Source organism: Cebus imitator, unplaced genomic scaffold (assembly GCF_001604975.1).
Source record: "Cebus imitator isolate Cc_AM_T3 unplaced genomic scaffold, Cebus_imitator-1.0 Scaffold379, whole genome shotgun sequence".
NCBI lineage: Eukaryota > Metazoa > Chordata > Mammalia > Primates > Cebidae > Cebus > Cebus imitator.
Genome location: NW_016107694.1, coordinates 459,108 through 486,374, shown reverse-complemented (window position 1 = coordinate 486,374; position 27,267 = coordinate 459,108). Strand labels below are relative to the sequence as shown.

Sequence of the window (27,267 nt, the reverse complement as noted above, 5' to 3'; positions counted from 1 at the left end):
AAAAAAAAAAAAAAAGGCTTGGTGAGGTGGCTCACACCTGTAATCCCAGTACTTGGTAGGCTGAGGCAGGTGGATCATGAGGTCAGGAGTTCAAAACCAGCCTAATCAACATGGTAAAACCCCATCTCTACTAAAAATACAAAAATTAGCCAGGTGTGGTGAAGGGCGCCTGTAACCCCAGCTACTCAGGAGGCTGAGGCAGAACCGATTGAACCCAGGAGGCGGAGGTTGCAGTGAGCCGAGAGTGTGCCATTGCACTCCAGCCTGGGTGACAAGAGCAAGACTCCGTCTCAAAAAAAAAAAAAATTAGCTGGATGTGGTGGCGCATGCCTGTAATCCCAGCTACTGGGGAGGCTGAGGCAGGAGAATCACACGGATCCAGTAGGGGGAGGTTGCAGTGAGCCATGATCATGCCACTTCACTCCAGCCTGGGCGAAAAAGCAAAACTCTGTCTCAAAAAAAAATTTTTGCTACAGGATCCAGAAGAAAGCCACAGCATCCCATATTTGATACAGGTACCTGAGGGCTATAGTAGACTACTATAATAAACATGAGCAGGGCATGGTGGTTCACATCTGTAATCCCAGCACTTTGAGAGGCCATGGTGGGAGGATCCCTTGAGGCCAGGAGTTCAAGACCATTCTGGGCAACATGGTGAGACCTTGTCTCCACAAAATTAAAAAGTTAGCCAGGTGTGGTGGCATGCATCTGCAGTCCCAGCTACTCAGGAGGCTGAGGTGGAAGGATTGCTTAAGCTAGGAGGCTTAGTGATCTGTGTGACAGTGCCACTGCACTCCAGCCTGGGTGACAAAGTGAGACCCTATCTCAAAAAAAAGGAACATAAAGAAATAGAATATGGATGAGGTTTGGTGTACTCCTCAAAGAAGCCCAGGCGTATGGCTACTTAGTTATGGTGTGTCATCAAACACCTGAAGCTGCAGTGGCTCTAGTGTTGTAGGAGATAGCCACCCACGGGCACTCCCTTACCATCTGCTGAGGTTCTGTGGCTCCCAAATGGACCAGAGCAGAGAAGTATCATGTGACTCCATTTTCCTACTGTGCTAAGATCCCTGCTCTTTCTGATCATCCTTTTCTCTGGGCCACTTGGACCCAGGCTGGGACTCCACACTTCCTGGCCCTTCACTTGCTCACAGGCGGCACTCTTCTTCCCCTTCCCAGTCAGGGGTGACAGTGCTGCAACAGAGCATTGGCCATGAGACTGGAGAATGCTGCTTCCCTCCAGAGCAGCTCTAAGGTGAGCATTGGCATTGCCTGACAACCGTGACTTCCCTGTGCTCAAAGTCAAAGTACTTCCTTTTTTTCCTCCATAATGTATTGTGATGTTATCAATATTAAATAAAATACTCATTTCATCATTTGCTTCTGTTCATGTTTTCTTGAATAAGTCCTCAATTTTCTTTCCAAAATGTTGCATGCCACACTTGAGGCAAGCTAAGAACATTCATCTACAGCAACGTATATGCTCAATACATGCTGTGTGATCCTAGTGGTTTTTTCACAGCCTTCTACAAGTTTTTGGAAAATGCCTGTCATGGTGACCTTCATGCATCTTCAACCCAAAGGCTTTCTCGCACCTCGCAGAGCCCAGCGATGGGCCCTCCGGCTCCACCACCGCCACACCTGCCACACCGCCACACCACACCCGCATGACTGTTGGCTCTTCACGCTTCTTCCTCCCTCGCTGGCGCTGGTGCCGGACGGGAAAGTCAAAGTACTTTCTAAGGCTCAGAGTTCTCTATCTAGAAAGTATTGAAATCCACTACATTGTATGCTTAACTGAAAAGCTGGTTACTCAAAGCCTCTAGCTTTCTCAGAAGTGCTGATTTAACCATAAAATTTCAGAACAACAAATAAGCCAGAAATTTCCATACAGATAGGTTGTTCATTACTTTTATATAAAGTTAGGTGACTCAAGTGAATTCAAAGGCCAAATCTTTGAAATTCAAATAATGGACTTGCAAGTTACTAGAGCTTCCATTGCAAAATCCATAAAATAAATAAAACAGTTAATTATACTTCATTTACACTTAGTTTTTGACAATATATTTTTAGCATTTGCTGATGCAGCATAAGGTTGCTTTTGTTTACTTCTTCACAACTGAACATGCAGTCAAGCAGCTTAGTCCAACAAGCCGTAATTTGAGAGTAAGGAGTCATAACTTTTGGCATGCCAAATTCATACTCCTTATATTCTCTTAAGAAATAAAATTTATAGCCAGGCCTGGTGGTGTGTACCTGTAGTCCCAGCTACTCAAGAGGCTGAGGTGGAAAGATGCCTTGAGCCCAGGAGGTTGAAGCTGCGGTGAGCCATGATCATGCCAGCTACCTGGAAGCCTGAGGCAAGAGGATCCTTTGAGCCCAGGAATTCAAGGTCGCAGTGAGTTATGATTATACCACTGTACTTCAGCTTATGTAACAGAATGAGACCCTGTCTTAAAAAAAAAAAAGTAGAAGTGAACACAACTGACATGCGACTTCTGGGTTGTGTCCCTTAAATGGATAACATGCTTTTTACTCTACTTTGCCTTCTCCCATCTTGCTGCCTGGAACTTAGACATGGCGACAAACCCTCTAGGACCAAGCAGATGAGGCTAATATTTTAGGGACACTTGAACAGCAGCATCGAAGAACCAACATATCAGCATTATCTGAGAAAGGAATCAGACTATTAAATGAGAAATAAAATTCTTTTTTATTTATTTTTTATTGTTTTGGGGCTCTGGGGCACATGTGCACGTCCTGCATCCTGCAGGATTCTTGCATAGGTACATACATGCCATGTTGGTTCACTGTCTCCATCCCCCTGCCCCCACCATTGTCTACATCAGGCATTTCTCCAGGTGTTATCCCTCCCCCTCCTCCCCGTACTTGCCACCTCTGTGCCTCCATCCCCTCCCCTCCCCTCCACCCCATAACCTAGCCCTGTGAGTGTTGTTCCCTTCCCTGTGCCCAAGTGTTCTCATTGTTCATCACCTGCCTATGAGTGAAAACATACAGTCTTTGGTTTTCTGTTATTGTGTCAGTTTGCTGAGAATGACGGTTTCTAGGTTCATCCATGTCTCTACAAAGGACACGAACTCATCGTTTTTTATGGCTGCATAGTATTCCATGGTGTATATGTGCCACATTTTTTTTGTCCAGCCTATCATTGATGGGCATTTGGGTTGATTCCAGGTCTTTGCTATTGTAAACAGCACCACAATGAACATGCGTGTGCATGTGTCTTTATGATAGAACAATTTATAATCCTTTGGGTATATACCCAGTAATGGGATTGCTGGGTCAAATGGAATTTCTATTTCTAGATCCTTGAGGAATCACACAATGTCTTCCACAATGGTTGAACTAATTTACATTCCCACCCAACAGTGTAAAAGCGTTCCTTTTTCTCCACATCCTCTCCAGCATCTGTTGTCTCCAGATTTTTTAATGATCACCATTCTAACTGGCATGAGATGGTATCTCAATGTGGTTTTGATTTGCAGTTCTCTAATGACCAATGATGATGAGCATTTTTTCATATGTTCGTTGGCCTCATATATGTCTTCTTTTGTAAAGTGTCTGTTCATATCCTTTGCCCACTTTTGGATGGGCTTGTTTGTTTTTTTCCTGTAAGTCTACTTTCGTTATTTGTAGATTCTGGATATTTGCCCTTTGTCAGATGGGTAGATTGTGAAAATTTTTTCCCATTCTGTTGGTTGCTGGTCTACTCTAATGATTGTTTCTTTTGCTGTGCAGAAGCTCTTAAGTTTAATTAGGTCCCATTTGTCTATTTGGCTTTTGTCTCCATTGCTTTTGGTGTTTTAGTCAGGAAGTCCTTGCCTATGCGTATGTCCTGAATGGTTTTGCCTAGGTTTTCTTCTAGGGTTTTTAGGGTGTTAGTTCGTATGTTTAAATCTTTAATCCATCTGGAGTTAATTTTTGTATAAGGTGTTAGGAAGGGGTCCAGTTTCAGCTTCCTGCATATGGCTAGTCAGTTTTCTCAACACCATTTATTAAACAGGGAATCCTTTCCCCGTTGCTTATTTTTGTCCAGTTTGTCAAAGATCAGATGGCTGCAGATGTGTGGTGTTGCCTCCAAGATATAGACCTTCTGTTCCATTGGTCTCTATCTCTGTTCTGGTACCAGTACCATGCTGTTTTGATTACACTAGTCTTATAGTATAGTTTGAAGTCAGGTAGTGTGATGCCTCCAGCTTTGTTCCTTTTGCTTAGGGTTGTCTTGGCTATGCGGGCTCTCTTTTCGTTCCATATGAAGTTTAAAATGATTTTTCCAGTTCTGTGAAGAAGGTCAATGGTAGCTTGATGGAGATAGCATTGAATCTATAAATTACTTTGGGCAGTATGGCCATTTTCACAATATTGATTCTTCCTAACCATGAGCATGGAATGTTTTTCCATCTGTTTGTGTCCTCTCTTATTTCCTTGAGCAGTGGTTCATAGTTCTCCTTGAAGAGATCTTTTACCTCCTTTGTTAGTTGTATTTCTAGATATTTTATTCTCTTTATAGCAATTGTAAATGGGAGTTTGCTCATGATTTGTCTCTCTGTTTGTCTGTTATTGGTGTATAGGAGTGCTTGTGATTTCTGCACATTGATTCTGTATCCTGAGACTTTGCCAAAGTTGCTTATCAGCTTAAGGAGGTTTTGGGCTGAGATGATGGTGTCTTCTAAATACATGATCATGTCATCTGCAAATAGAGACAATTTGACTTCTTCTTTTCCTAATTGAATGCCTTTATTTCTTTTTCTTGCCTGATTGCTCTAGCTAGAACTTCCAATACTATATTGAATAGGGGTGGTGACAGAGGGCATCCTTCTCTAGTGCCAGCTTTTAAAGGGAATGCTTCTAATTTTTGCCCATTCAGTATGATATTGGCTGTGGGTTTGTCATAAATAGCTTTTATTGTTTTGAGATACATTCCATCAATCCCTAGTTTATTGAGAGCTTTTAGCATAAAGTGCTGTTGAATTTTGTCGAAGGCCTTCTCTGCATCTATTGAGATAATCATGTGGTTTTTGTCTTTGGTTCTGTTTATGTGGTGAATTACGTTTATAGATTTGCCTATGTTGAACCAGCCTTGCATCCCCAGTATGAAGCCTACTTGATTGTGATGGATAAGATTTTTGATGTGCTGTCAAATTCGGTTTGCCAGTATTTTATTGAAGATTTTTGCATCAACGTTCTTCATGGATATTGGCCTGTAGTTTTCTTTTTTAGTTGTGTCTCTGCCAGTTTTTGGTATCAGGATGATGTTGGTTTCATAGAAAGAGTTAGGCAGGTCCTCCAACGAAGTTCGTGCGAAGCTTCCTATTATGGCTTCCAGCGGGGTCCTGGTGAGCACTGCCAGCTCGGCTAATGAAACCCCCGAAATACTGGACGACGTGGGAGATTGGCTTCGGGGTGTCTACTGCTTTGCCACTGACAGGAATGACTTTCAGAGGAACTTGATTCTCAATTTGGGACTCTTTGCTTCGGGAGTTTGGCTGGCCAGGAACTTGAGTGACATTGACTTCATGGCACCTCAGCCAGGGGTGTAGCCAAGTGGACAAATGGAATCCTGTGCTGAACCTGAGCCTTCCAGAAAACAACCTACAATCTGTGACCATCACAAGATGTGCCCTGATGGCAGCTGAAGTTTGATTTAGATGGGCACTTTCCTTTTCCTTATCCCTGCCTAGTTTCCTTTTGTTCCTTGAGTCCACGCAGAATTCCATTCTCTGGTCAGCAGACAAGTTTAAGCTAAAGTATTGCCTCTGTTCTGTAAAGTTCTGTACAAAGTTTCTAAGCTTCTCCAGGTGGTGATCTTTGTTCTTGTCCTGAGAAATAACAATGCTGTTTTAACAAACATTTGAAATAAATACTGCACACACATACAAAAAAAAAAAAAAAGAAAGAAAGAAAGAGTTAGGCAGGATTCCCTCTTTTTGTATTGTTTGGAATAGTTTCAATGGGAGTGGTACCACCTCCTCTTTGTATGTCTGGTAGAATTCAGCTGTGAACCCATCTGGAGCTGGACTTTTTTTGGTTGGTAGGCTAATAATTGCTGCCTCAACTTCAGACCTTGTTACTGGTCTATTCAGGATTTCAACTTCTTCTTGGCTTAGTCTTGGGAGTGTGCAAGTGTCCAGGAATTTATCCATTTCTTCCAGATTTACTGGTTTATATGCATAGAGTTGTTTGTAGTAATCCCTGATGGTAGTTCGTATTTCTGAGGAATCAGTGGTGATCTCCCCTTTATTGTTTTTCATTGCATCTATTCGATTCTTCTCTCTTTTCTTTTTTATTAGTCTAGCTAGCAGTCTGTCTATTTTGTTGATCTTTTCAAAGAACCAGCTCCTGGGTTTATTGATTTTTTGAAGGGTTTTTTTGTATCTCTATCTCCTTCAGTTCTGCTCTGATCTTAGTTATTTTTTTTCTTCTGCTTGCTTTTGAGTTTTTTTGATCTTGCTCCTCCACTTCTTTCAATTTTGACGATAGGGTGTCGATTTTAGATCTTTCTTTGTTTCTTATGTGGGCATTTATTGCTATAAATTTCCCCCTAGACACTGCTTTAAATGTGTCTTATAGGATCTGGTACATTGTGTCTTCATTCTTGTTGGTTTCAAAGAACGTTTTTATTTCTGCCTTCATTTCATTGTTTATCCATTGGTCCTTCAGGAGCAAGTTGTTCAGTTTCCATGTGATTGTTTGGTTTTGAGTGTTTTTCTTAATCCTGAGTTCTAATTTGATTGTGCTGTGGTCTGAGAGACTGTTTGTTATGATTTCTGTTCTTTTGCATTTGCTGAGGAGTGATTTACTTCAATTACGTGGTCAATTTTGGAGTAAGTGCAATGTGGTGCTGAGAAGAATGTGTATTCTGTGGATTTGGGGCGGAGAGTTCTGTAAATGTCCCACAGAAATGAACCCGGCACCTCATTTGGAACCGTGAAGTCCTCCAGCCCTCTGCGTCTCATTCACTGGGAACTGCATTCTGGCACTGGCTTCTCTCGGCCATCTTCCTTTTTTATTATTTTTAAAACTCTATCCGTGTGTGACAGATTAGAGAAATAAAATTCTATTCTGTTTAAATTTGTGTTGGTCTTTGTTAAAGTAGCTAAATCTTTATCCTGATTGAAATATCTTGCAATTTCAATGTCACATTTACAATTCATGTGTTTTTTGGTTACTAATTGCTATTTCATGTTCACTAATTGTTACAGAGTATTTAAGGCAAGGAGCAATAAAACATTCAAAGAATTATACAAATTTCTGTACAAAGAGAGATAACTTTACTAAAATTGGTGGACATTAACATGAAGCAATAGTTTTAAATGGTCGTTATATCACCTAATTATAAAAGTCCTAACCCAATGAGCAAATCCTATTCTCAAGGACTTGTGAGTAGCAGCAAATGCTGCCTATTCATAAAGAACATTAACACAGTCTGGAAGCAGAGTGTGTCTAAATTCTGAATTTGGTTTTTGCTCTTTTGGAGCAGCTAGGGCAAAGGCTAGAAGAAAGATTCCAATCATTAATAATAAGTAATTTCTTGAGGCTAAATTTTATTAGCAGATGTTATCCATGTATGCTAAAACTATATTTAATAGTCTGTTGAGTTTCAGGTTTGTTTTTATTTTGGGGTTTTTTTTGAGACAGAGTCTCACTCTGTTGCCCAGGCTAGAGTGCAGTGGTGCAATCTCAGCTCACTGCAACCACCACCTCCCAGGCTCAAGCTATTCTCCTGCCTCAGCCTCCTTAGTAGCTGGGGCTACAGGTGCATGCCACCATATCCAGTTAATTTTTGCATTTTTAGTAGAGATGAGGTTTCACCATGTTGCCTAGGCTGGTCTCAAACCCCTGACCTCAAGTGATCTACCTGCCTCAGCCTCCCAAAGTACTGGAATTACAGGCATAAGCCACTGCACCTGGCCTTGAGTTTCAGTTTTAAAGTTAGCTAAGAATAGTGTGTTCATAAGAAATATGTTCAAAGTAAGTGTTCATAAGAGATATGTTCAAAAAGTTCAAAAAAAAACTGAGATTGTTGTAATTATGAGCTCTTTCAGAAAGTAGATTGCCATTAGATGCAAATTTCCATTCATAAATAACACAGCTAGAGAACTGAGAAATTTAGTTTTGAGTCATTCCCTTAGAATTATAAATACAAGGAAGAAGTGAAGAAAAAGAGAAGTAACCTTGAAATAAAGAGCACTAGTACCTAGAGGTTTTATATCTTTGTGATGCCCAACATGACCATAATTTCTTTTTTTTTTTTTTTTTTTAAGATGGAGTCTGGCTCTGTCACCCAGGCTGGAGTGCACTGGTGCAATCTCGACTCACTGCAACCTCTACCTCTTGAATTCAAGCAATTCTTCCGCCTCAGCCTCCCATGTAGCTGGGACTACAGGTGTATGCCACCATGCCCAGCTAAATTTTTGTATTCCTAGCAGAGACAGGGTTTTACCATGTTGGTCAGACTGGTCTCAGACTCCTGACCTCCAGTGATCCACCCGTCTTGACCTCCCTAATTGCTGGTATTACAGGCATGAGCCACTCAATGACCATAATTTCTATTTCTACTACAGCTACCACAAATAAAAGAAGTAGTATTATTAAGAGAGGCTGGGTGCAGTGGCTTATGCTTATAATCTCAGCACTTTGGGAGGCTGAGGTGGAAGGAATGGTTGAGCCCAGGAGTTAGAGACCAGCTTGGGAAACATAGGGAGACCCTGCCTCTATAAAAATTAAAAAAAAATTAGTCAGGTGTTATGTCATGCACCTGTGGTCCCAGCTACTTGGGCAGCTGAGACAGGAGGATTACTTGGGCCTGGGAGGTTGAGGCTGCTGTGAGCCATGATTGCACCACTGCACTCCAGCCTGGGTGACAGAGAAAGACCCTCTCTCAAAAAAAAATCAAATAAAATACTAAAAAAGAAAAATAGAAAAAGAAATGTGTATTTCTAGTCCTTACAATTTTCTTTGTTGTTGTTGTTATTGTTGCTTCGACTTAGGATTTCACTCTATCACTCAAGTCGTAGTGCAGTGGTGCCATCACAGTTCACTGCAGCCTCGACCGCCACAGGCTCAAGTGATCCTCCTATCAGCCTCCCGAGTAGCTGGGGGACTACAGGCGTGCACCACCATGCCCAGCTATTTTTTTTTTTTTGTACTCTGTAGAGACAGAGTTTTGCCCTGTTGTCCAGGCTGGTCTTGAACTCCTGAGCTCAAGCCGTCTGCCCACCTCAGCCTCCCAAAGTGCTGGGATTACAGATGTGAGCCACCTTGCCCAGCCTAGTGCTTATAATTCTCTTCAGGCCACCAAATTAGGTGAGAGTGGTAAGAATACAGGATACCTGAATGTTGCCGAAAGTGAGATAAATCACATCTTAGAGAACATTCAGGGAACATCTGGGAGAAGTTATGAGAACATTCAGCTTTACAAATCATCATTAGTCCTAAATTAATGACAGCAATCTCATTTCAAAGTGAGGATTAGTAATAATGAGCTAACTTTTCTCAGTTTCTCTATTTTCACTAATGGGACAGTGATCACCATGTCACTTAGTCACAGAGGATTACACACCCACGATTCTTCCCTCTGCTTTATCCCGCTTCTTACTGTCACTGCTTATTGCCATTCATTGTCAGCCTTTCTCTTCATTCCCACCCTGAATGAATTTAGGTACTTGGGGTACCTCACGTCTTAGACCACTGAGATAGCCTTCTTTGAACACACCTTCCAATGCCACATTCACTAATTCATTCAATACATGTCTACATGACTAGGCGCTGCAGTAAGAGCTATGAGTACCATGTTATACAAGTCAGACACCCTTCCTGCCCCAGTAGAGCACATGTTCTAGCAAGGGATGCTGGCAAACTAGCTTTATTACATCCTTGTCCTCAAAGACTACAGAATAGTCCCGGCTCTTATCCTATGTTATTAACTGAAGTGTTTCCTCCCATCCACAAATTCATATTTTGAAGTCCTAACCCCCAATGTGACTATATTTGGAGATACAGAGTCTTTAAGGAGGTAATTAAGTTTAAATGAGTTCATAAGGGTGGAACCCTAATCTGACACCACTGACGTCCTCATAGGAAGAGGAAGAGACCCCAGGGAACTCTCTTTCTCTCTTTCTCTCCAAGGACACACAGAGGAAAGGTCATGTGAGGACACGGCAAGAAGGCAGCCATCTGCAAGCCGAGGAGAGAGGCCAGAAGAAACTAATCCTGGCGGCATCTTGATCTTGGACTTCCAGCCTCCAGAACCGTGAGGAAATCAATGTCTGCTGTTTAAGCCGCTGTGGTATTCTGTTACGGCAGCCCGAGCTAATACATCCTGTTACTCTTGTTCACACCAGACTTAGGCACTATTCTCTATTACCAACCCTCACCTCTTGTTAAGTAAACTTCTCCAAAGGCATATAACTTATATTCTTCTCCTCCTCCTCCTCCTTCTCCTTTTTTTTTTGAGACAGGGTCTGGCTCTGTCACCCAGGCTGGAATGCAGTTGCATGATCTTGGCTCACTGCTGCCTCAACCTGCCATACTCAAGTGACTCTACCACCTCAGCCTCCCAAGTAGCTGGGACCACAGGTGCAGCCACTACCACGCCCAGCTAATTTTTTTTATTTTTTATAGAGGCAGGGTTTCACCCATGTTTCTTAGGCTGGTCTCGAGCTCCTGGGCTTAAGCAATCCTTTGTCTCAGACTCCCAAATGTGCTGGGATTCCAGGCATGAGCCACTGTATCAACTTTTTTTTTTTTTTGGTACAGAGTCTCACTCCATAGCCCAGGCTAGAATGCAGTGATTCAATCTCAGCTCACTCCAGCCTTGACTTCCCAGGGGCTCAGGTGATCCTCCTACCTCAGCCTCCCCAGTAGCTAGGACTATAAGTGCACACCACCACACCTGGCTAACTTTTTGTATTTTTTGTAAAGACAGAGTCTCCCTATGTTGCCCAGCCTAGTCTCAAACTCCCAGGTTCAAGCGACCCGCCCTCCTTGGCTTCCCCAAGTGTTGGGATTACAGGTGTGAGCCACTGCATCTGATCAATAGGGAGTGTTCTAATTTTAGCTGTAGACAAAGTACACACTCCCTGCACTTTGGGAAGCTGAGGCAGAAGAACTGCTTGAGACCAGGAGTTTGACACCAGCCTGGAAAACATAGCAAGACTTCATCTTTTTTTTTTTGAGACAGAGTCTTGCTGTGTCACCAGGAGCCAGGCTGGAGTGCAGTGGTGCAATCTCAGCCTACTGCAATCTCGGTGTCCTGGGTTCAAGCAATTCTCCTGCCTCAGCCTCCCGAGTAGCCAGGACTATAGGCGCGTGCCACCACGCCCAGCTAATTTTTTTTTTTTTGTATTTTTTAGTAGAGATGGGGTTTCACCATGTTGGCCAGGATGGTCTCGATCTCTTGACCTTGTGATCCACCCGCCTCAGCCTCCCAAAGTGCTAGGATTACAGGCATGAGCCACCGCAGCCGGCAGCAAGACTTCACCTTTACAAAAAATTTTTTAAACTAGCCAGTTGTGGTGGTGCACACCCATAGTCCCAGTTACTCAGGAGGCTACAGCAGGAGGATCACTGGACCCCAGGAGGTCAAGGCGGCAGTGAGCTGTGAAGGCACCACTGCATTCCAGCCTAGGTAAGGCCCTGTCTCTAAAAAATAGGAAAAGGAGGGAAGTGTGAGATATAACGGTAGTGGTCCATAGCAATTCTGAAATGCAACTCAGCGCATACTGGAAGTTCCTTGATTAGGTTTTGATGTATGGAAATAATTTTCTGTGGATCTTGACTCCACCCTCTGTGCTCCTGGTTCTGCCTTCTGAGTCTCCCTTCCTTTTTCATGAAAGATATAAAGTTGGAAGCTTAGTGGTTTTCTTATGCCGCTTCTGGCTGATAGAATTTTGGAAGTCCAATGCCTTCTTTTCATTTGCTACTCTCTCTGCCCCTTTCACTCAAAACTGGCAGTGTTTCTTGGTAATACAATTTTCTTGAAAACTTTGTGGGATTTCTGTGAATTTCATTTGAGTTCACTCCATTGGATAAAAGCCACATCCAAAGAACTGATCTAGGTAAGATCTTTTTCTACCTTGGGCTCCTGTTGATTTTGCTGAGGAACAGTGTCCTTAAACTTCCTAGAAGACCTATGGCTTCATTGAAAAGGTCCTTGAGGCACATTCTTCATCTCTTTCAAGGGCTTTTTATGTAACTAAATACTGATTCTTTCATCCTTCTGAGATTTTAACAGAAGGCTATATAGTTACACCTCCAACATTTCCTCTACCATCTGCCATTCGCTGTTTTCTTTCTTTCTTTCTTCCTCTTTCTCTTTCTTTCTTCCTCTTTCTTTCTCTCTTTTTTCTCTCTCCCTTTCTTTCGCTCTCCCTTTCTTTCATTCTCTCTCCCTTTCATTCTTTCTTTCTTTCTTTTTCTTCTTTTTTTTTTTTTTTGAGACAGGGTCTCACTCTGTTGCCCAGGCTGGAGGGCAGTGGTGCAATCATAGCTCCTCATAGTAGTCTCAAACTCCTGGGCTCAAGAGATACCTCCCACCTTAGCCTCCCAAGTAGCTGGGATTACAGATGCTCACTACCACATCCAGCTAATTTTTATTTTTTGTAGACATGAGTCTTGCTATGTTGCCCAGGCTAGTCTCAAACTCCTGGGCTCAAGAAATCATCCCATCTCACCCTCCCAAAGTGCATGATTATAGACATGAGCCACCATACCCAGCCTCTCTGCCATTTTTCTTGACAGTGCTTGGAAGCCATTTCTTATTCCAGCATATTTTCCCCACTGAAGAGACTGAAAATTTTCAAAATCATCAAGTCCTAACTCCTTTTGTTTCATAGTTCTCTCCATTTATTTCTCTCCTCTCACATTTTACTATAAATATTGAGAAGAAATCCAGTGGGGCCTTCAACACTTTGCTCTGAAATATCCATTCCTATATATCCAAATCCATGACTTACATGTTCTGCTTACCACATAATTGCAAGAGACATTTGACTACATTTTCTGCCATTACATAATGAAGATATATCCCTTCCTCCAGCTTCTAAAAGCATGCTCCTCATTTCCTTTTGAACTTGGGAGTGTTTTATCCACTTTATGTCCATAAAGTCCTTTAAAGTCTTTAAAGTTTCTACTAACACTATGTTCAAGCAATTTGGACTTTATCAAGCTCCTCAAAATTATTCCAGCTTCTTACTATTCCTTGGTTTCAAAGCTACTTCCACATATTTTGGTATTTTTTATAGCAGCATGGCATTCCCAGGTACCAAAATACCAAATCGGTGCTCCCTCACTATGTAACAATGTTATCACAAATTTAGCAGCTTAAGACAAATACACATTTACTATCTCACAGTTTTTGTGAGCCAGGAATATGGGTACATCTGTGCCTGCTCCTGTGTTTTTGGGTCTCGCAGAAAGTGTCAGCCAGGACTGGGGAGTCATTTGATGACCAACCAGGGAGTGATCTGTTTCCAAAGGCAAGAATGCATGAGGTTGCCAGCGGGATTCCCAGTTCTTTCTGGGTCATCATGCTGAGAGTCTTGCTTCCTTGTTGACTGCTCATAGCTCAGTTCTTGCTACATGGGCCTCTTCTGATGGATATTTACTTCACCAAAGCCAGCAAGGGAAAGAGAAAATAGTCTACTAACAAGATGGCAGCTACAATTTTATGTAACGTAATGATGGAAGTGACATCCCATCTCCTTTTGCTATATTTTTGGTTACAGCAAGCCACAAGTTCCCCACATGTGCATGGGGACAGGATTACACAAGGACATAAATACTAGGAGGTAGGGGTAACCAGCAGGAATCTGAGAATCTTTTTGCCACAAAATACCAACTGATGCATTCAATTAGAGAAACAGCTTTGCACCATGTGTAAATAGCTATTAGTTTTTTTTTATTCACATTAACATGAATATTAACTATTCTTTCAAATATATTCTGAGCACCTACCATGTGCTAGGCATTAGCCAAGTATAGGATATGGTACAAAGATGAGCAAAACCGAACAGAGTTCCTATTCTCACGAAAATTCTAGTCAGAAGGAGAGATAAAATAATCACATGAATAAATGTGAAATTATGATTTTGAAAAATACTCTGAAAGTTTATGGTACTGTGAAAATCCATAACATGAGGAAATGACCTGATCTAGTGGTTGGGCACAGCTTCTGGGAGAAAATGACATTTCATTTGAGATATTTAAAAAATGAACAGGAATAAACTAGAAAAAGCAAGGAAATAAATTCCATCCATTCAGAAGATCAAGTACAAGGGGCAGAACCTATAGAGAGCATCAAATTATTGAGGAATGAAAAGCTGGAGGAAGGAAACCAAGAGGTACCCCTAATTCTGATCACCACTTTGGGGTCTACACCCATATATCCACCTGCTTATTTGATATCTTCATCTAAATATTTTGTACTTCTCAAAATCAATGTGTAGAAAACCAATCTTGGCTTGTAAAATTTAGTTCTTTCCCAGTGTGCCCCACTTCAGTGAATGGCACCATCATCTGTAAACTGGAAGTGAGAAACCTAGGGGTCATTCTTGACAGTTCCCTCTTCTTCACTCCCTCACCAAATACAATGCACTTTCTTACTAGTTACGCAACAGGTCTCTCATAATCCAGACATACTATGTTCTTTCCTGTGCCCAAGCCTCTGCTTTTTCTGGTCCTATTCTTGGAAATTCCTCTCCATCCTCACCCGCCTTCTCTTTTTAGCAATATCCTAATTCATCCTTCAAGACTTAGCCTAAACATATTGCATTTAGTGTTCCACTACATCTCTGCATAAACAGTACCTCTCTCCTCAGTGATATAAAATACTTTTCAAATACTTCATCACCCCTGTTACAGGTTGGTTGTCTGGGAAGCAGACTTTCAGACAGATCAGCAATCAGGACATTAGGAAATGCTCTTGGAACCAATGCCAGTGGAAGGAGAAGGAAGTAGGATTGGGCAGAGGGAGAGCTGAGTTGAGATGTACCAAGAGTCCTCAGCCAAGCCCATGGAGTGCTCTGAGCTGGGATGGTCCTTGGGATCTTTCCAAATTTGGTCAAGAACTCCAGGACTTTAAACTCCCCTGCCCAAGATGATCAGTCCATTGGATGTGGGTTATACCTAGAAGGAGGCATGACTTTGGCTGAGTAAGTTTTCCTGAGTAATCTCTCCCAAAGTATGACAGCTTAGGGATGTCTTCCAGATGTTTCCCAGAGTTGAGGAATAAATCCTTCATTCCTGAAATGAAGAGGAATCCAGGAAGTGCACTGCAGCATCCACCATGATTCCCAGGCTCAAATCAATTTACTAGAACCACACTCCCTTGCATTAAGGAAGGCTTCATTGTTCTCACTAGGTATATTTTCGGTGATTTGTTTGTTTTCGAGATTAGATCTCATTGTGTTTGTTGCCTGGGCTATTCACAGTGGCTAGTCATTGGTGCAATCACAGTATTCTATGAACTTGAACTCCTGGACTCAAGCATTCCTCCTGCCTCAACTTCCCAAAGTAGCCTAACTAGGTTTTGAGATTTTTGCTTCCTTAAAGCAAAGAGTTAGGATTTAATGGAAATCTGATCAAGGAATTACTGAAAAAACGACCCAAGGAGACTGATTAGCCAAAAACACAAGACCTTACTTGGAAAAACAGAGCAAGCCCAGCACCGGGGCTCATGCCTGTAATCCTAGCATTTTGGGAGGCTGAGGCAGGTGGATCTCTGGAGGCCAGGAGTTCAAGACCAGCCTGGCCAACATGGTGAAACACTGTCTCTACTAAAACTACAAAAATTAGCCAGGCATAGTGGATTATGCCTGTAATTGCAGCTACTCAGGAGGCTGAAGCAGGAGAATCGCTTGAACCCCCAGGAAGCAGAAGTTGCCGTGAGCTGAGATTGTGCCATTGCACTGTAGCCTGGGCAACAGAGTGAGATTGTCTCAAAAAAACAAAAACAAAACAAAACAAAAGCTCAGAACAGAGTGCAAATATCCTTTTTTTTTTTCCCAGACAAGGTCTCACTCAGTCACCCAGCCTGGAGTGCAGTGCCGAGATCTCAGCTCACTGCACCCTTGACTTCCCTAGGCTCAAGCAATCCTCCCATCTCAGTCTCCTGAGTACTGGGATGACAGGAGTGTGCCACCACGCCCAGTTAATTTTTCTACCTTTTAGAAAGACGGGGCTTTGCCATGTTTCCCAGGCTGGTCTTGAACTCCTCTGCTCGAGCAATCTGCCTGCCTTAGCCTCCCAAAGTGCTGGGATTACAAGCTTCAGCCACCACATCCAGCTGTCATTTAATTTTTGTCACTTAAATTACAAAGTATTTTAGTCATACAAAAAGTAGTGATAAGGAGTACCCGTGTATTCATAACTCATAACCTAGTTTAAGAGAGAAAACATTATATATTTGTAGTTCCCCTGTATACTTCTCACTCATCCCATTTCTCTCCTACTCTCCCTAGAAATAATCACTATCTCGAATTTGGTGTTCATTATTCCCATGCATGGTTTTATATTCTTACCACATATGTATTCCACTGAATGAGTAGACCATAACTTTTATTTCTGTTATCACTTTCATAGCCTCCAGGCGTCCCCTGGTCCCCGCTCTGATGTTCCCTTGAGCTACAATTGATAAAATCTAGTTTTTAGTACCATACAGATTCTTAGCTTATCTTCTGATCTCTTAAAGGAAACATCTTGGCCCTTGCAGCAACACATTTACAAAACAGCTTAGGATTCTGAGCATACTTCTGCAGGTAGTTTCATTATTTACTAATTCTTCCTTTAGTCTGAGAATAACTCTTTCCTGACTGTGTCTCCAAATTCTTGGCACACACTCATTCCCTGCTTTACCATAAAATCATTCTCCTAGGTGTGTAACTCTGTGACCCGGTAGTTTATAATGGCAAGAATCTACATTTTCAAGACCCAAGCTATCATTTTGATTTCACCAGCCGTCACATAAGCTACTTCTGCAACCAGAAAGAGGACTCTCACCAGAACCCAACCAGGCTGCCACGTGACTTGGACTACCAACTCCAGAACTCTGAGCAAAAAAAACTTCTGTTGTTTACGTCACTCTGTGTGTGGTATTTTGTCATGGCAGCCGTAGCAAACTAATACACACACTAATCCCAATAATTGACCACACAGTATACTGAAAAAGAGGAGTGACTGAGGGTCAAGAGCAGTGAGGGGTCTGAGTTCCTGTTTGGGCTCTGTCACTCAGACTCTAGGGCATAACACTTGACCCTTTGAAGCTCCCTTTTCCTCATCTATAAAATGAAGGGCATTAAGTAGCACTTCTTCATGTCCCTTAAAATTTCGAAACAAAGTATTTAATTCACAAATGGTGAGCTATGGGTCAGGCAATTCTAATACCATTACTCCATCTCAGGAAGTAATCATGGATATTCACAAAGTTTTAGTTACAAACATGTTCACGACAGAACTGCATTTAATGGCAAAAATACAAAAACAAAAATCCTGTCAATAACCTAACTATACAACAATAAAGTATGTTAAATCAGAGACAGACAATATCTCGCCATTATAAATGGTATTTTAAATGAATATTGTGCAAACCCATTAAAAAATGCTTTTGTTAATAAACAACAAAGATATAGTGTTGAGAAACCTTGTTTTTTAAAATCATAGTTGGCAGAAACTTTGAAATCCTATCAGTGAAAATGGAACATCTCACTCTTATTAGGATCTGAGCTCTGTTAGTCACTTTATTTTTTAATTTTTGGGGGTACGTAGTCGATGTACATATTTATAGGGTACATGAGACATTTTGATACAGGTATACAATGTATAACAGTCACATCAAGGTAAATGGGGTATCCATCACTTCAAGAACTTATCCTTTGTGTTACAACCTAATTATACTTTTATTTTTATATGTACAATAAATTATTGTTGACTATAGACACTATGTTCTATCAAATACTAGATCTTCAGTCTGTGACTTTTTAAAATCTTTTTTTGAACTGCTTTATTGAAGTATTGAATATACTTCAACACTCTTTAATATTATATAAAGAATTAAACAATACTTTATATATTTGATAAATTTTGAAATATATACCTGTAAAACCATCACCACAATCAAAATAATGCACATATCACTCCCAAGGGTTTCCTGGTAACCCTTGGTAATCCTCCCTCTCTCCCATTTCTCCTTGCTCCCACCACACTCTGCGCCTGTCCCCAGGGAATCACTCATTTGCTGTCACTATAGATTAGTTTGCATTTTCAAGTTTTATGTAAATGGATCATACACTATGTACTCTTTTTATCTGGCTTCTTTCACTCAGCATAATCCATGTTGGTACATGTCTTCATACTTCATTCCTTTTTATCTCTGGGTGGTATTCCACTGTATGGGTCACTCCCAGAAAAAGCAGTCCTTATTTCCAACCAGGTGCAGAGCTTCAGGTAAAGGGTTTCAGACACAACAGCTTAATATTGTCATTTATAAGGAATTAGGATTCTCACTCTATTTAGGCTAGACTTGAGATTAACTTCCTTACAGACAGCACCACTTCGATTTGAGGTTTTGTGTTTTCCAAGACAAGAATCTTGTTTTGTCACCCAGGCTAGAGTGCAGTGGCACAATCTTGGCTCACTGCAACCTCTACCTTCTGTGATCAAGCAATTTTCATGCCTCAGCCACCTGTGTAGCTGGAATTACAGGAGTGTGCCAGCATGCCCAGCTATTTTTTGCATTTTTACGAGAGACAGGGCTTTGCCATGTTGCTCAGTCTGGGCTTGAACTCCTGGCCTCATGTGATTCACCTGTCTTGGCCTTCCACAGTGCTGGAATTACAGGTGTGAGCCACCTTGCTCGGCCTGCTTTTTGCATTTTTACAAGAGACAGAGTTCTGCCATGTTGCCTAGGTTGGTCTCGAACTCCTGGCCTCAGGTGATTCCCCTGCCTTAACCTTCCAAAGTGCTGGGATTGTAGGTGTGAGCCTCCATGTTTAGCCTGCTTTGAGTCTTTCAAAGCATTGCTTCATTTAAATTTTACCTAAACTCCATTGTATTGCAAATGAATAAACCTAACATTTTGGGACTACAGGTATGTTTCTGGTGGGCTTTATTACTTGATATACTCAAGGCTACCTCAAGCGAAAAAAGTAAATAGTGTATGACCTCATTTTTGTTTTTAAAGTATTTTTGTTGTTGTTGTTTTCTATTGTTGAGATTAAAGGACAGAAAAAAAGAAAGGTGATTGATTTTACTGAATCAATACTCGATAGGTTGCCAAAGGGACTGGCAAACCCCACTACTATTATTGTAATAGTTTTTATTTTTATTTTGAGGCTCTCCCTCTGTCACCCAGGCTGGAGTGCAGTGGCACGATCTCGGCGCACTGCAACCTCCGCCTCCCGGGTTCAAGCAATTCTCTTGTCTCAGCCTCCCGAGTAGCTGAGATTACAGGCATGCGACAGTATGCCCGGCTAACCTTGTATTTTTAGTAGAGATTGGGTTTCTTCATGTTGGTCAGGCTGCTCTCGAACTCCTGACCTCAGGTGATCCGCCCACCTCAGTCTCCCAAAGTGCTGGGATTACAAGGCTTGAGCCATTGCACCAGCCACTATTGTAATTGTTTAATTCAGAAATTCACAGATGTTTATCTAGAATGGTCAGAATACTCAGTGGAACTTCTTAGGAAAATCACGACCCTTCACATCTCTGGAACCAAAACACATTTGTAGAATTATACATCTTATTTCACAAATATAAATGGAATTTACAAACTTCTGGAGTTAAAGCAGATCCCAATAACCTTTTCTAAGTTTTTGGCCTCCTAATTTAGTCTTTAAATAATAAATAATTTTATTATTTAGAAAACTCCCTTCCACACATTAATCACAATATGCATTACAACACTGTTGTAAGACAGGTCAAAATACATTTTTTGTATTTGGTGCTTATTAGTATTACCCTTGTTGTATTCCTTAAGAAAGTCTGTATTTAGTTCACTTAAGTGAACTTGTAGTTCCTTACATGCTAATTATCATTTACAGATAAAATATAGTTTCTTTATAGCAAAATATCGTAAAACTGTAAGGCAGCCTTCAAACATTTTCCTCATAATTAAAATCTGAAAAGGCAATTCGTTTCCTTCTATAGCTGCATCCCAGAGATGGACAACACAGCATATAATAACAGAATTTTTGGAAACTCCTTTTGCAGTGTTGTAGAAAAGCTTAAAATAAAACGAACCCAGAAAGCTCCCTCCACATGTAAATACAATCCAACGTGCTTCCTCTGATGCGTTATTAAAGCTACAAATTAGTAGGAAAAGAATAGTGCCGCCCACGGTCTTTTCAACTTTTGAATTCTGGGGACTGAGAAGAGTGAATGAGCCAAACGACGCGAACGCGTCCTCGCCAGCCTGGCAACTGGCAGTGTATTAGTTGCCCTGGGGAGAAACACCCTAGAGAGAAATACCCAATTTGTGAATTAAACCTAGGCCCCGGAAGAAGAATGCCCGGCGTCAGACTCCGCGGAGCTCATTCTGGAAGGATCCGGCGGACCGGTGCCCCCAGGGAGGAAACGCGCTTCCACCTCACCACTCCAGAAAAATTCATGAAGAGCCCTACACCTGCCAGGGAGACTTTGACCTAGACCCGGTGACCCGGTTCTTAGCGCTGCATCCTCCTCCCCGCCCCCGCCTTCCACGAGGCCCCTCCCCTGCACTTAGTCGTTGCGCCACGTCTCCTAACTCAGCGCCACCAGATACCCCACGGAGGCGTCCGCCAACTAACCCCTCCCAGCCTCTCGTCGACAGTCACGGGTCCCCGAAGCCGCGTCTTAACCAGGCCAGAACAGACCACTGCCAACCGTCACGGCCTCGCCTTCGCCCCACCCGACCCCGCCCGCTCCCACGTGACGCCCACGCCCCGCCCATCGGCGCCCACGTGACCCACGGTCGGCCCCGCGCGCGGCGTGGGTCGCGGCCCGAGCCGCCATTGTTCCGCCGAGGGAGGACAGTGGGGCCTGGCGCTGGCGCCGAGACGCCGCTTAGCGGCCGCCACTGGAGACACTCCCTCCCGCCTCCCGGGTCTCCTGGCGGCGGCGGAGTGAGGCTGACAGCGGGGAACCTGGGAGACCCCTCTGCCCTTCCCGCGGCGGCAGCGGCCGATCCCCGGCTCCAGCGTGAGGGGCGGCCGCGATGCACTGGGCCTGAGGCTACCCGGCCTGGCCCATCTTCGCTTCCCTTGACTCTTCCACGGCGTCTCCGCGTCCCGGCGTCATCCTGCGAGTCCCTCTGACGGGAAGGAAGATGGCTGCACGGAGCTGGCAGGACGAGCTGGCCCAGCAGGCCGAGGAGGGCTCGGCCCGGCTGCGGGAAATGCTTTCGGTCGGCTTGGGCTTTCTGCGCACCGAGCTGGGCCTCGACCTGGGGCTGGAGCCGAAGCGGTACCCCGGCTGGGTGATCCTGGTGGGCACGGGCGCGCTCGGGCTGCTGCTGCTGTTTCTGCTGGGCTATGGCTGGGCCGCGGCTTGCGCCGGCGCCCGCAAAAAGCGGCGGAGCCCGCCCCGCAAGCGGGAGGAGACGGCGGTTGCGCCGGGCGCAGCCCCTGACGACCTGGCCTTGCTAAAGAATCTCCGGAGCGAGGAACAGAAGAAGAAGAACCGGAAGAAACTGCCGGAGAAGCCCAAAGTGAGTAGGGGATGAGCGGCGGTAGAGAAGGGGCGAAGGGCCGGCGTGGAGACCCTCCAGCTGGGGGGAGGCCGCGCCCAGGCCGGGGAGGGAAAAAGAGTGCTTAGGCGAAAGCCGAGAGGCAGATCTCCCAAAGTGGAGGAGGAGGTGATAGGTGGTCATGGTATTTGGGGAATGGGGGAAACTCAGGAAGTATAGGACGGGTAGGGAAGCCCAGTTTCGAGGAAGGAAGTTACGTCTGGGGGTCCTTTTAGATAGGCGCCCAGAGGTCAGGCCGTCTTTGGGAACCGTGACCGCTGGAAGAGCACAGCACCCTTCCTTGAGGCCCGCAGAGCAGGCTGCATGTGGAGCGTAGTGGGACCTTAAGGTGGCGTTGGGAAGTTGTGGAAAGACTGCGCTCGGAAGACAGATCTCTATCTCAAGTCACATTGAGACAGTAGCCAGTGGAGGAAATACGGTGACCTAGAAATTCTGGGGCTTACGCGGGATTAAAGGTGTCCAGGTCTAGACGCGCTTCCATTTTAGTTGGGACTGTTCAACGGAAATGGTTGCCCACTCTTCTGGCAGTTGTGGCCAATAGAGGCCGGAACAGGAGCAAGGCAAGAGGGAGTCGGTTACCTAATACGCTTGGAGGTATGTGGTCCTATGAGAGAGCTAAGGCGAGTTCAGCGAAGGAGTCTGTTGCACCCTCCGTGGTGTGGTAGGTTTGTGAAATAGAGTAAAAGGGGATGACAGGGCAGAATGGTGAAAGCCGAGAGAGGAATTCAGGCACCGATTTACTGGGCCACGTGTGGAAGTGGCAGAGGGCATCACATCTGTCTTAGACCTTCATGCTTTGCTTTTACATTCTTTATTGCCATTCCCATGGTTCTCCCATTATATCTTTCAAAGTTTTAAACATTTTAAAAATATTTTACACTTGAGCAAATTGAGACTATGGAGGATTTGCAGAGTTAGGAACAGCACCTAACTTATTTTTATATCCACCGAATTAAGCTCTTCACCTTTTCAGTTCAGTTGAGTAAGCCAGTACCAAGGCCCTACTATGTGAAATTTGCACTCTGGTGTTTGGAGGGCAGTGCAGAGTATCCACCTAGAGTCAATCTTGGAGAGTAGTGTAGGAGACAGATTCATAAATAATTAGAATTTTGCATAGCCTGATAGGTGTTAAAGAGGTTCGAACTGAGTGTTCATGAGGTTTGGAAGGTAGGAGACATTTTATTGGAGGGCTTTAGGAAAGTTATTGGAGGAGATGAGGTTTGAGTTCAAACTAACAAGAGTTTTGTTGGTAACAAAAAGAAAACTAGATTATAGATGTGACAGGTCACAGTGAGTGCGTTATTAGGCTTGGATAGGCCTTCACGTTTTGCCTGCTGATTAAAAAAATGCAAGATACATACGAAACCTAGAAAAGGCACAACTTTGTCAATGTGAATACTACTACCTTAAGTTAGGAGAAACGAAAATAGAACTGATTTGGAACATATATAATTTAAAAACTTGTGGAGACTCTCAAGAATTACCAATTATCAAAGTAAAATGGTGAAAATAGAGAATCTTGCTCTAAGGTAAGGAAAGAAGGTGATCTTGGAAAAAAAAAAACAACCACATTAAGCACAAACCCATGTGAATGAAGCACATTGTGAAGATTTCAAAGCCCTATTTGGGACATGTAGAATTTCAGATAGACTTGAGTTGAGAGAGGCAGGTGCTCCAAGAGCCCATCCGAAGTGCATTATAACACTCAAGTGACTCATCTGGAGGAGTACAGACCCGGGTGAAAAATACAGTACTGTGAAAAATGCTCAGTAGACTAGGATTTACCCCCTCCTTTTTATTCACATTAAGGAAGTGGGGAATAAATAAGTAAACCTAGCATTAGCTTTGAGGAGTGGAGAATGGGAAGACTGGATGGCTGAATGTTAATTGGGTAAGAAATTATCCTTATCTACCAAATACTGAAAATGTATTCGAGAAGTTTAACCAACATTTACAAAACTGTGGCTTTCAAGCTTTTCTGACTGCAACTCACAGTAAGAAACACATTTTACTTTACAGTACGCACATAAAACTGCTGTTTTTTTACTCTTCATGACCCACTAAATTCATTTCACATTTGACTGTGAGGCATGACCCACAGTTAGAAAAACTGAAGCTTTACAGGGCAAAGAAATACAAGCTGCCGTTTATTTAGTATTCATTAGATACCTTTAACCGTGCTAAGGATTTACTTGAAGAAAAGCAAGATACTGTTTACAAATTAAAGGCAGTAAAAAGGAATAAATATTGACATATCTCTCTGTGACAGGGATACAAATGTGAAAGCTCACCTTCTTTCCAGGGAGCTTTTTGTTTCCCTTGTGGAAAAAGATATGCTTTAAAAATTAACAATACAACCTGAATGTGGACCCAGATGGGCATGAAAGGCCTTGTCACAGAAGCTGACTTTGAAAGTGGGTAGGAGTGCCTAGGAATTTGAGAATGACCTGGGCAGGGCAGTATAGTGAGACCTCATCTCTACGAAAAGATTTTAAAAATTAGTCCAGTATGGTGGTGTGCACCTGTAGTCCCAGCTATTTGGGAGGCTGAGGTGGGAGGATCTTTGAGCCAGGAGGGGGAGGCTGCAGTGAACCAATTCGAGGCCCTGTCTAAAAAAGGGGCTGAAGGGAGGGCAGTAAGAGCAAAATAATGTGAGAGGCCTGAGAAACAGCAAAGGCCCAGTACTGAAAGAAGGCAACTCTGTCAGCCTGGCAAGAATGGGAAACACTAAACTTGAGTAAGGCATTTCACCTTGCTCTGTTTGGTGTATCTTGTTTGCAAATTGAAAATCTCAGTTGAGTTAAAACACTGCAGGATTCTTCAAAGTGTTATCCCTGGCTACTTGGAACAGAGCCACTTTGAATGCCTGTGGAAGTGCTTGGGCCAGGTGCCGTGGCTTATGCCTATAATCCCAGCATTGGGGGAGACACTGGTGGGAGGATCACTTGAGCCCTGGACCTTGAGGCTGCAGTGAGCTATGATCATGTCACAGCTCTCCAGCCTAAACAACACAGCAAGACTTGGTCTTTTTTTTTTTCCTGAGACTGGGTTTTGCTCTTGTTGCCCGGGCTGGAGTGCAATGGCACGATCTTGGCTCACCACAACCTCTGCCTCCTGGGTTCAAGTGATTCTCCTGTCTCAGCCTGCTGAGTAGCTGGGATTACAGGCATGCGCCACCACGTCCAGCTAATTTTTGTATTCTTAGTAGAGATGGGGTTTCTCCGTGTTGGTCAGGCTGGTCTCAAACTCCTGACCTCATGTGATCCCGCCCACCTCGGCCTCTCAAAGTGCTGGGATTACAGGCATGAGCCACTGTACCCAGCCGACTGTCTCTTAAAAGAAAAAAAAAAAAGATGCTTGTAGATTCCTGATCTCTGATCTTTTCATTTCGTCGTTTCTAGCTTTCTCTTAAATGATTCCAAATTTTGTAGCTCCCGTTTTCAAAATTTTCAGTGGCTAAATCTGTATTTACTAACCTGTTTATAAGGAGTTTCTGCAATTCCATTATCAATTTGTTTTTTATCCCCTAATAAAATCATGCCATAGGTCTTCTAGGGCATGAATTACAGTTTGTTCCCTAATTAAAAGTGAGTGGGTCACTTTTTACTGGGATTAGTTCTTGGCATTTTTTTCCCTTCCCCTCCCACCTCTGTTCTTGACATTTTTGAAAATTATTATCTTATATGTATTTTTCATGACACCTACCTCAAAGTCTGTATTAAATGGGCACTCTTACTATTTCATTTGATTTTTAATCTGAGTAATGATTTAAATTGCAGTGTGCAAAAACTGGTCTGTATCAATTGGCTTTGAATGTCAACTGGAACCACATAATCAGGATCAATTTCAAAGAAAATTGTCTCTTTTTTTTTTTTTTTTTTTTTTTTTTGAGATAATCTTGCTCTATTGCCCATGATGGAGCACAGTCACAATTATAGCTCATAGCTCACTGCAGCCTCAAACTCCTGGCCTCAAGCCATCCTCCCACCTTGGCCTCCCAAAATGTTGGGATTACAAACATGAATGATCTCGCCCAGCTCAAAAATTTATTTTAGTGTACAGGTTATTTGCATGTTAATGTAGGAATGTTCATAGAGATTTGCTATAGTATAATTGCCATATCTCTGAGTTCAATGAATAAAATAATAGTCTTTCATTTTGTTTGTTGCCAGATAGCCTTGCACAGTGCTTGGTACTCAAAAAAATAATTGTTGAATGCGTAATATAGTAAGATTTCCAGTGAAAGTATTTATACAGCTTACTCCTATTATTCATGCCGGGTAAATATCCATGTGAGCCCTCTTTTTCTCTTTGTAGTGGAAAATGACTGTTTGCCTCATCTGGCTATAGTTTTGTGAGGTGAAGGACTGCCTACATGATGGCGACCCCATAAGATTATTATATTGTATTTTTACTATACCTTTTCTTTGTTTAGATACAAAATACCACTGTGTTACAATTGCCCACAGTATTCAGTACAGCAACGTGCTGTACAGGTTTGTAGCCTAGGTTTGTGTCAGTATACTGTGTGATGTTTGCACAAAGATATATTTCTCAGGATATATTATTGTCATTAAGCAATGTGTGACTGACTGTATTCTAATGGTGTGCAGTATCTTTTGTAGTCATTACTTCTGTTCCAGTTTCACTGCCACTGCCCTACTTTAGGGCTTTATTATCTTTTGCTTAGACTATTCTAACCTCATCCTAACTGCTTCCAGTTTCTTTTTTGCCAATCTTTTCTACCCACTCATGCGAGTTGAGTCTTTTGAAGCCCAGCCCTGATCATGTGACTTTGATGTCCACATCTCTTTAGTAGTTTCCCCATCACCTGTTGAATAAAATCCAAAATTCATGATTTGGCACTTAAGTCTCTTCATGATCTAACCCTACCTTTGACTTGTCTCTCACTATTACTCCTAAGACAAGAAATAATTCTGCTTGGCTAGATTTCTCTGTCTCTTTATTTATTATTATTTTCATCTTTGTTGTTTTTGGAGACAGTCTCCCTTTGTCACCCAGGCTGGAGTGCAGTGGTGTGAACACAGCTTACTGCAGCCTCCACTTCCTGCACTTAAGCAATCCTCCTGCCTCAGCCCCTCAAGTAGCTGGCACTACAGGTGCACGATACCACACCTGGTTATTTTTGTATTTTTTGTAGAGATGGAGTTTCACCATGTTGCACAGGCATGTTCTCAAACTCCTGAGCTCAGACAATCCACCTGCCTCAGCCTCCCAGAGTGCTGGGATTACAGGCGTGAGTTTCCATGCCCAGCCATTATTTTTATCTATTAAAATTCCCTTCTTTCTCTCTACCAATTTATTTTCTTATTTTTATTTTTAAATTTCTTTTTGAGACAGGGTCTGGCTGTGTCAACCAGGCTGGAGTGCAGTGGTGTGATCTTGGCTCACTGCAGCCTCAACCTCCCAGGCTCAAGTGACTCTCCCACCTCAGCCTTCTGAGTAACTGGGTCTATAGGCGAACACCATGATGCCCAGCTAAGTTTTGTATTTTTTTTTTTTTTTTT

At 42.9% G+C, this 27,267-nt stretch overlaps 2 protein-coding genes and 1 long non-coding RNA gene across 6 annotated transcripts in view; 2 read left to right on the top strand and 1 right to left on the bottom strand.

Annotated features, from left to right (window-relative positions):
* Positions 1-1,315: 1,315 nt before the first annotated feature.
* On the bottom strand, positions 1,316-16,348 carry LOC108288614. The gene is made up of 3 exons (XR_001818767.2): positions 16,337-16,348; positions 14,611-14,616; positions 1,316-1,452 (listed from the first exon to the last, which is right to left on the bottom strand). It is a non-coding gene; the product is annotated as an uncharacterized LOC108288614 (long non-coding RNA).
* On the top strand, positions 5,310-5,893 carry LOC108288613 (mitochondrial import receptor subunit TOM6 homolog). The gene has a single exon (XM_037731058.1). It carries the CDS (start codon positions 5,337-5,339, stop codon positions 5,559-5,561), a length of 225 nt encoding a protein of 74 aa, XP_037586986.1. The 5' UTR covers positions 5,310-5,336; the 3' UTR covers positions 5,562-5,893.
* Positions 16,349-20,959: 4,611 nt separating the features above from the next.
* MTDH (metadherin) overlaps positions 20,960-27,267 on the top strand; it is a 75,511-nt gene continuing 69,203 nt past the window's right edge. For all 4 annotated transcript variants that reach the window (XM_037731064.1, XM_017507581.1, XM_017507580.1 and 1 more), the window contains exon 1: positions 20,960-21,700. In XM_037731064.1, coding sequence (XP_037586992.1) covers positions 21,320-21,700 — 381 coding nt within the window. In that variant the 5' untranslated portion in view covers positions 20,960-21,319. The remainder of the gene's footprint in view (positions 21,701-27,267) is intronic.

Coding starts and splice junctions, on each gene's coding strand:
- LOC108288613 (XM_037731058.1), top strand. CDS start 5,337: ATGGCTTCCAGCGGGGTCCTGGTGAGCACTGCCAGCTCGGCTAATGAA.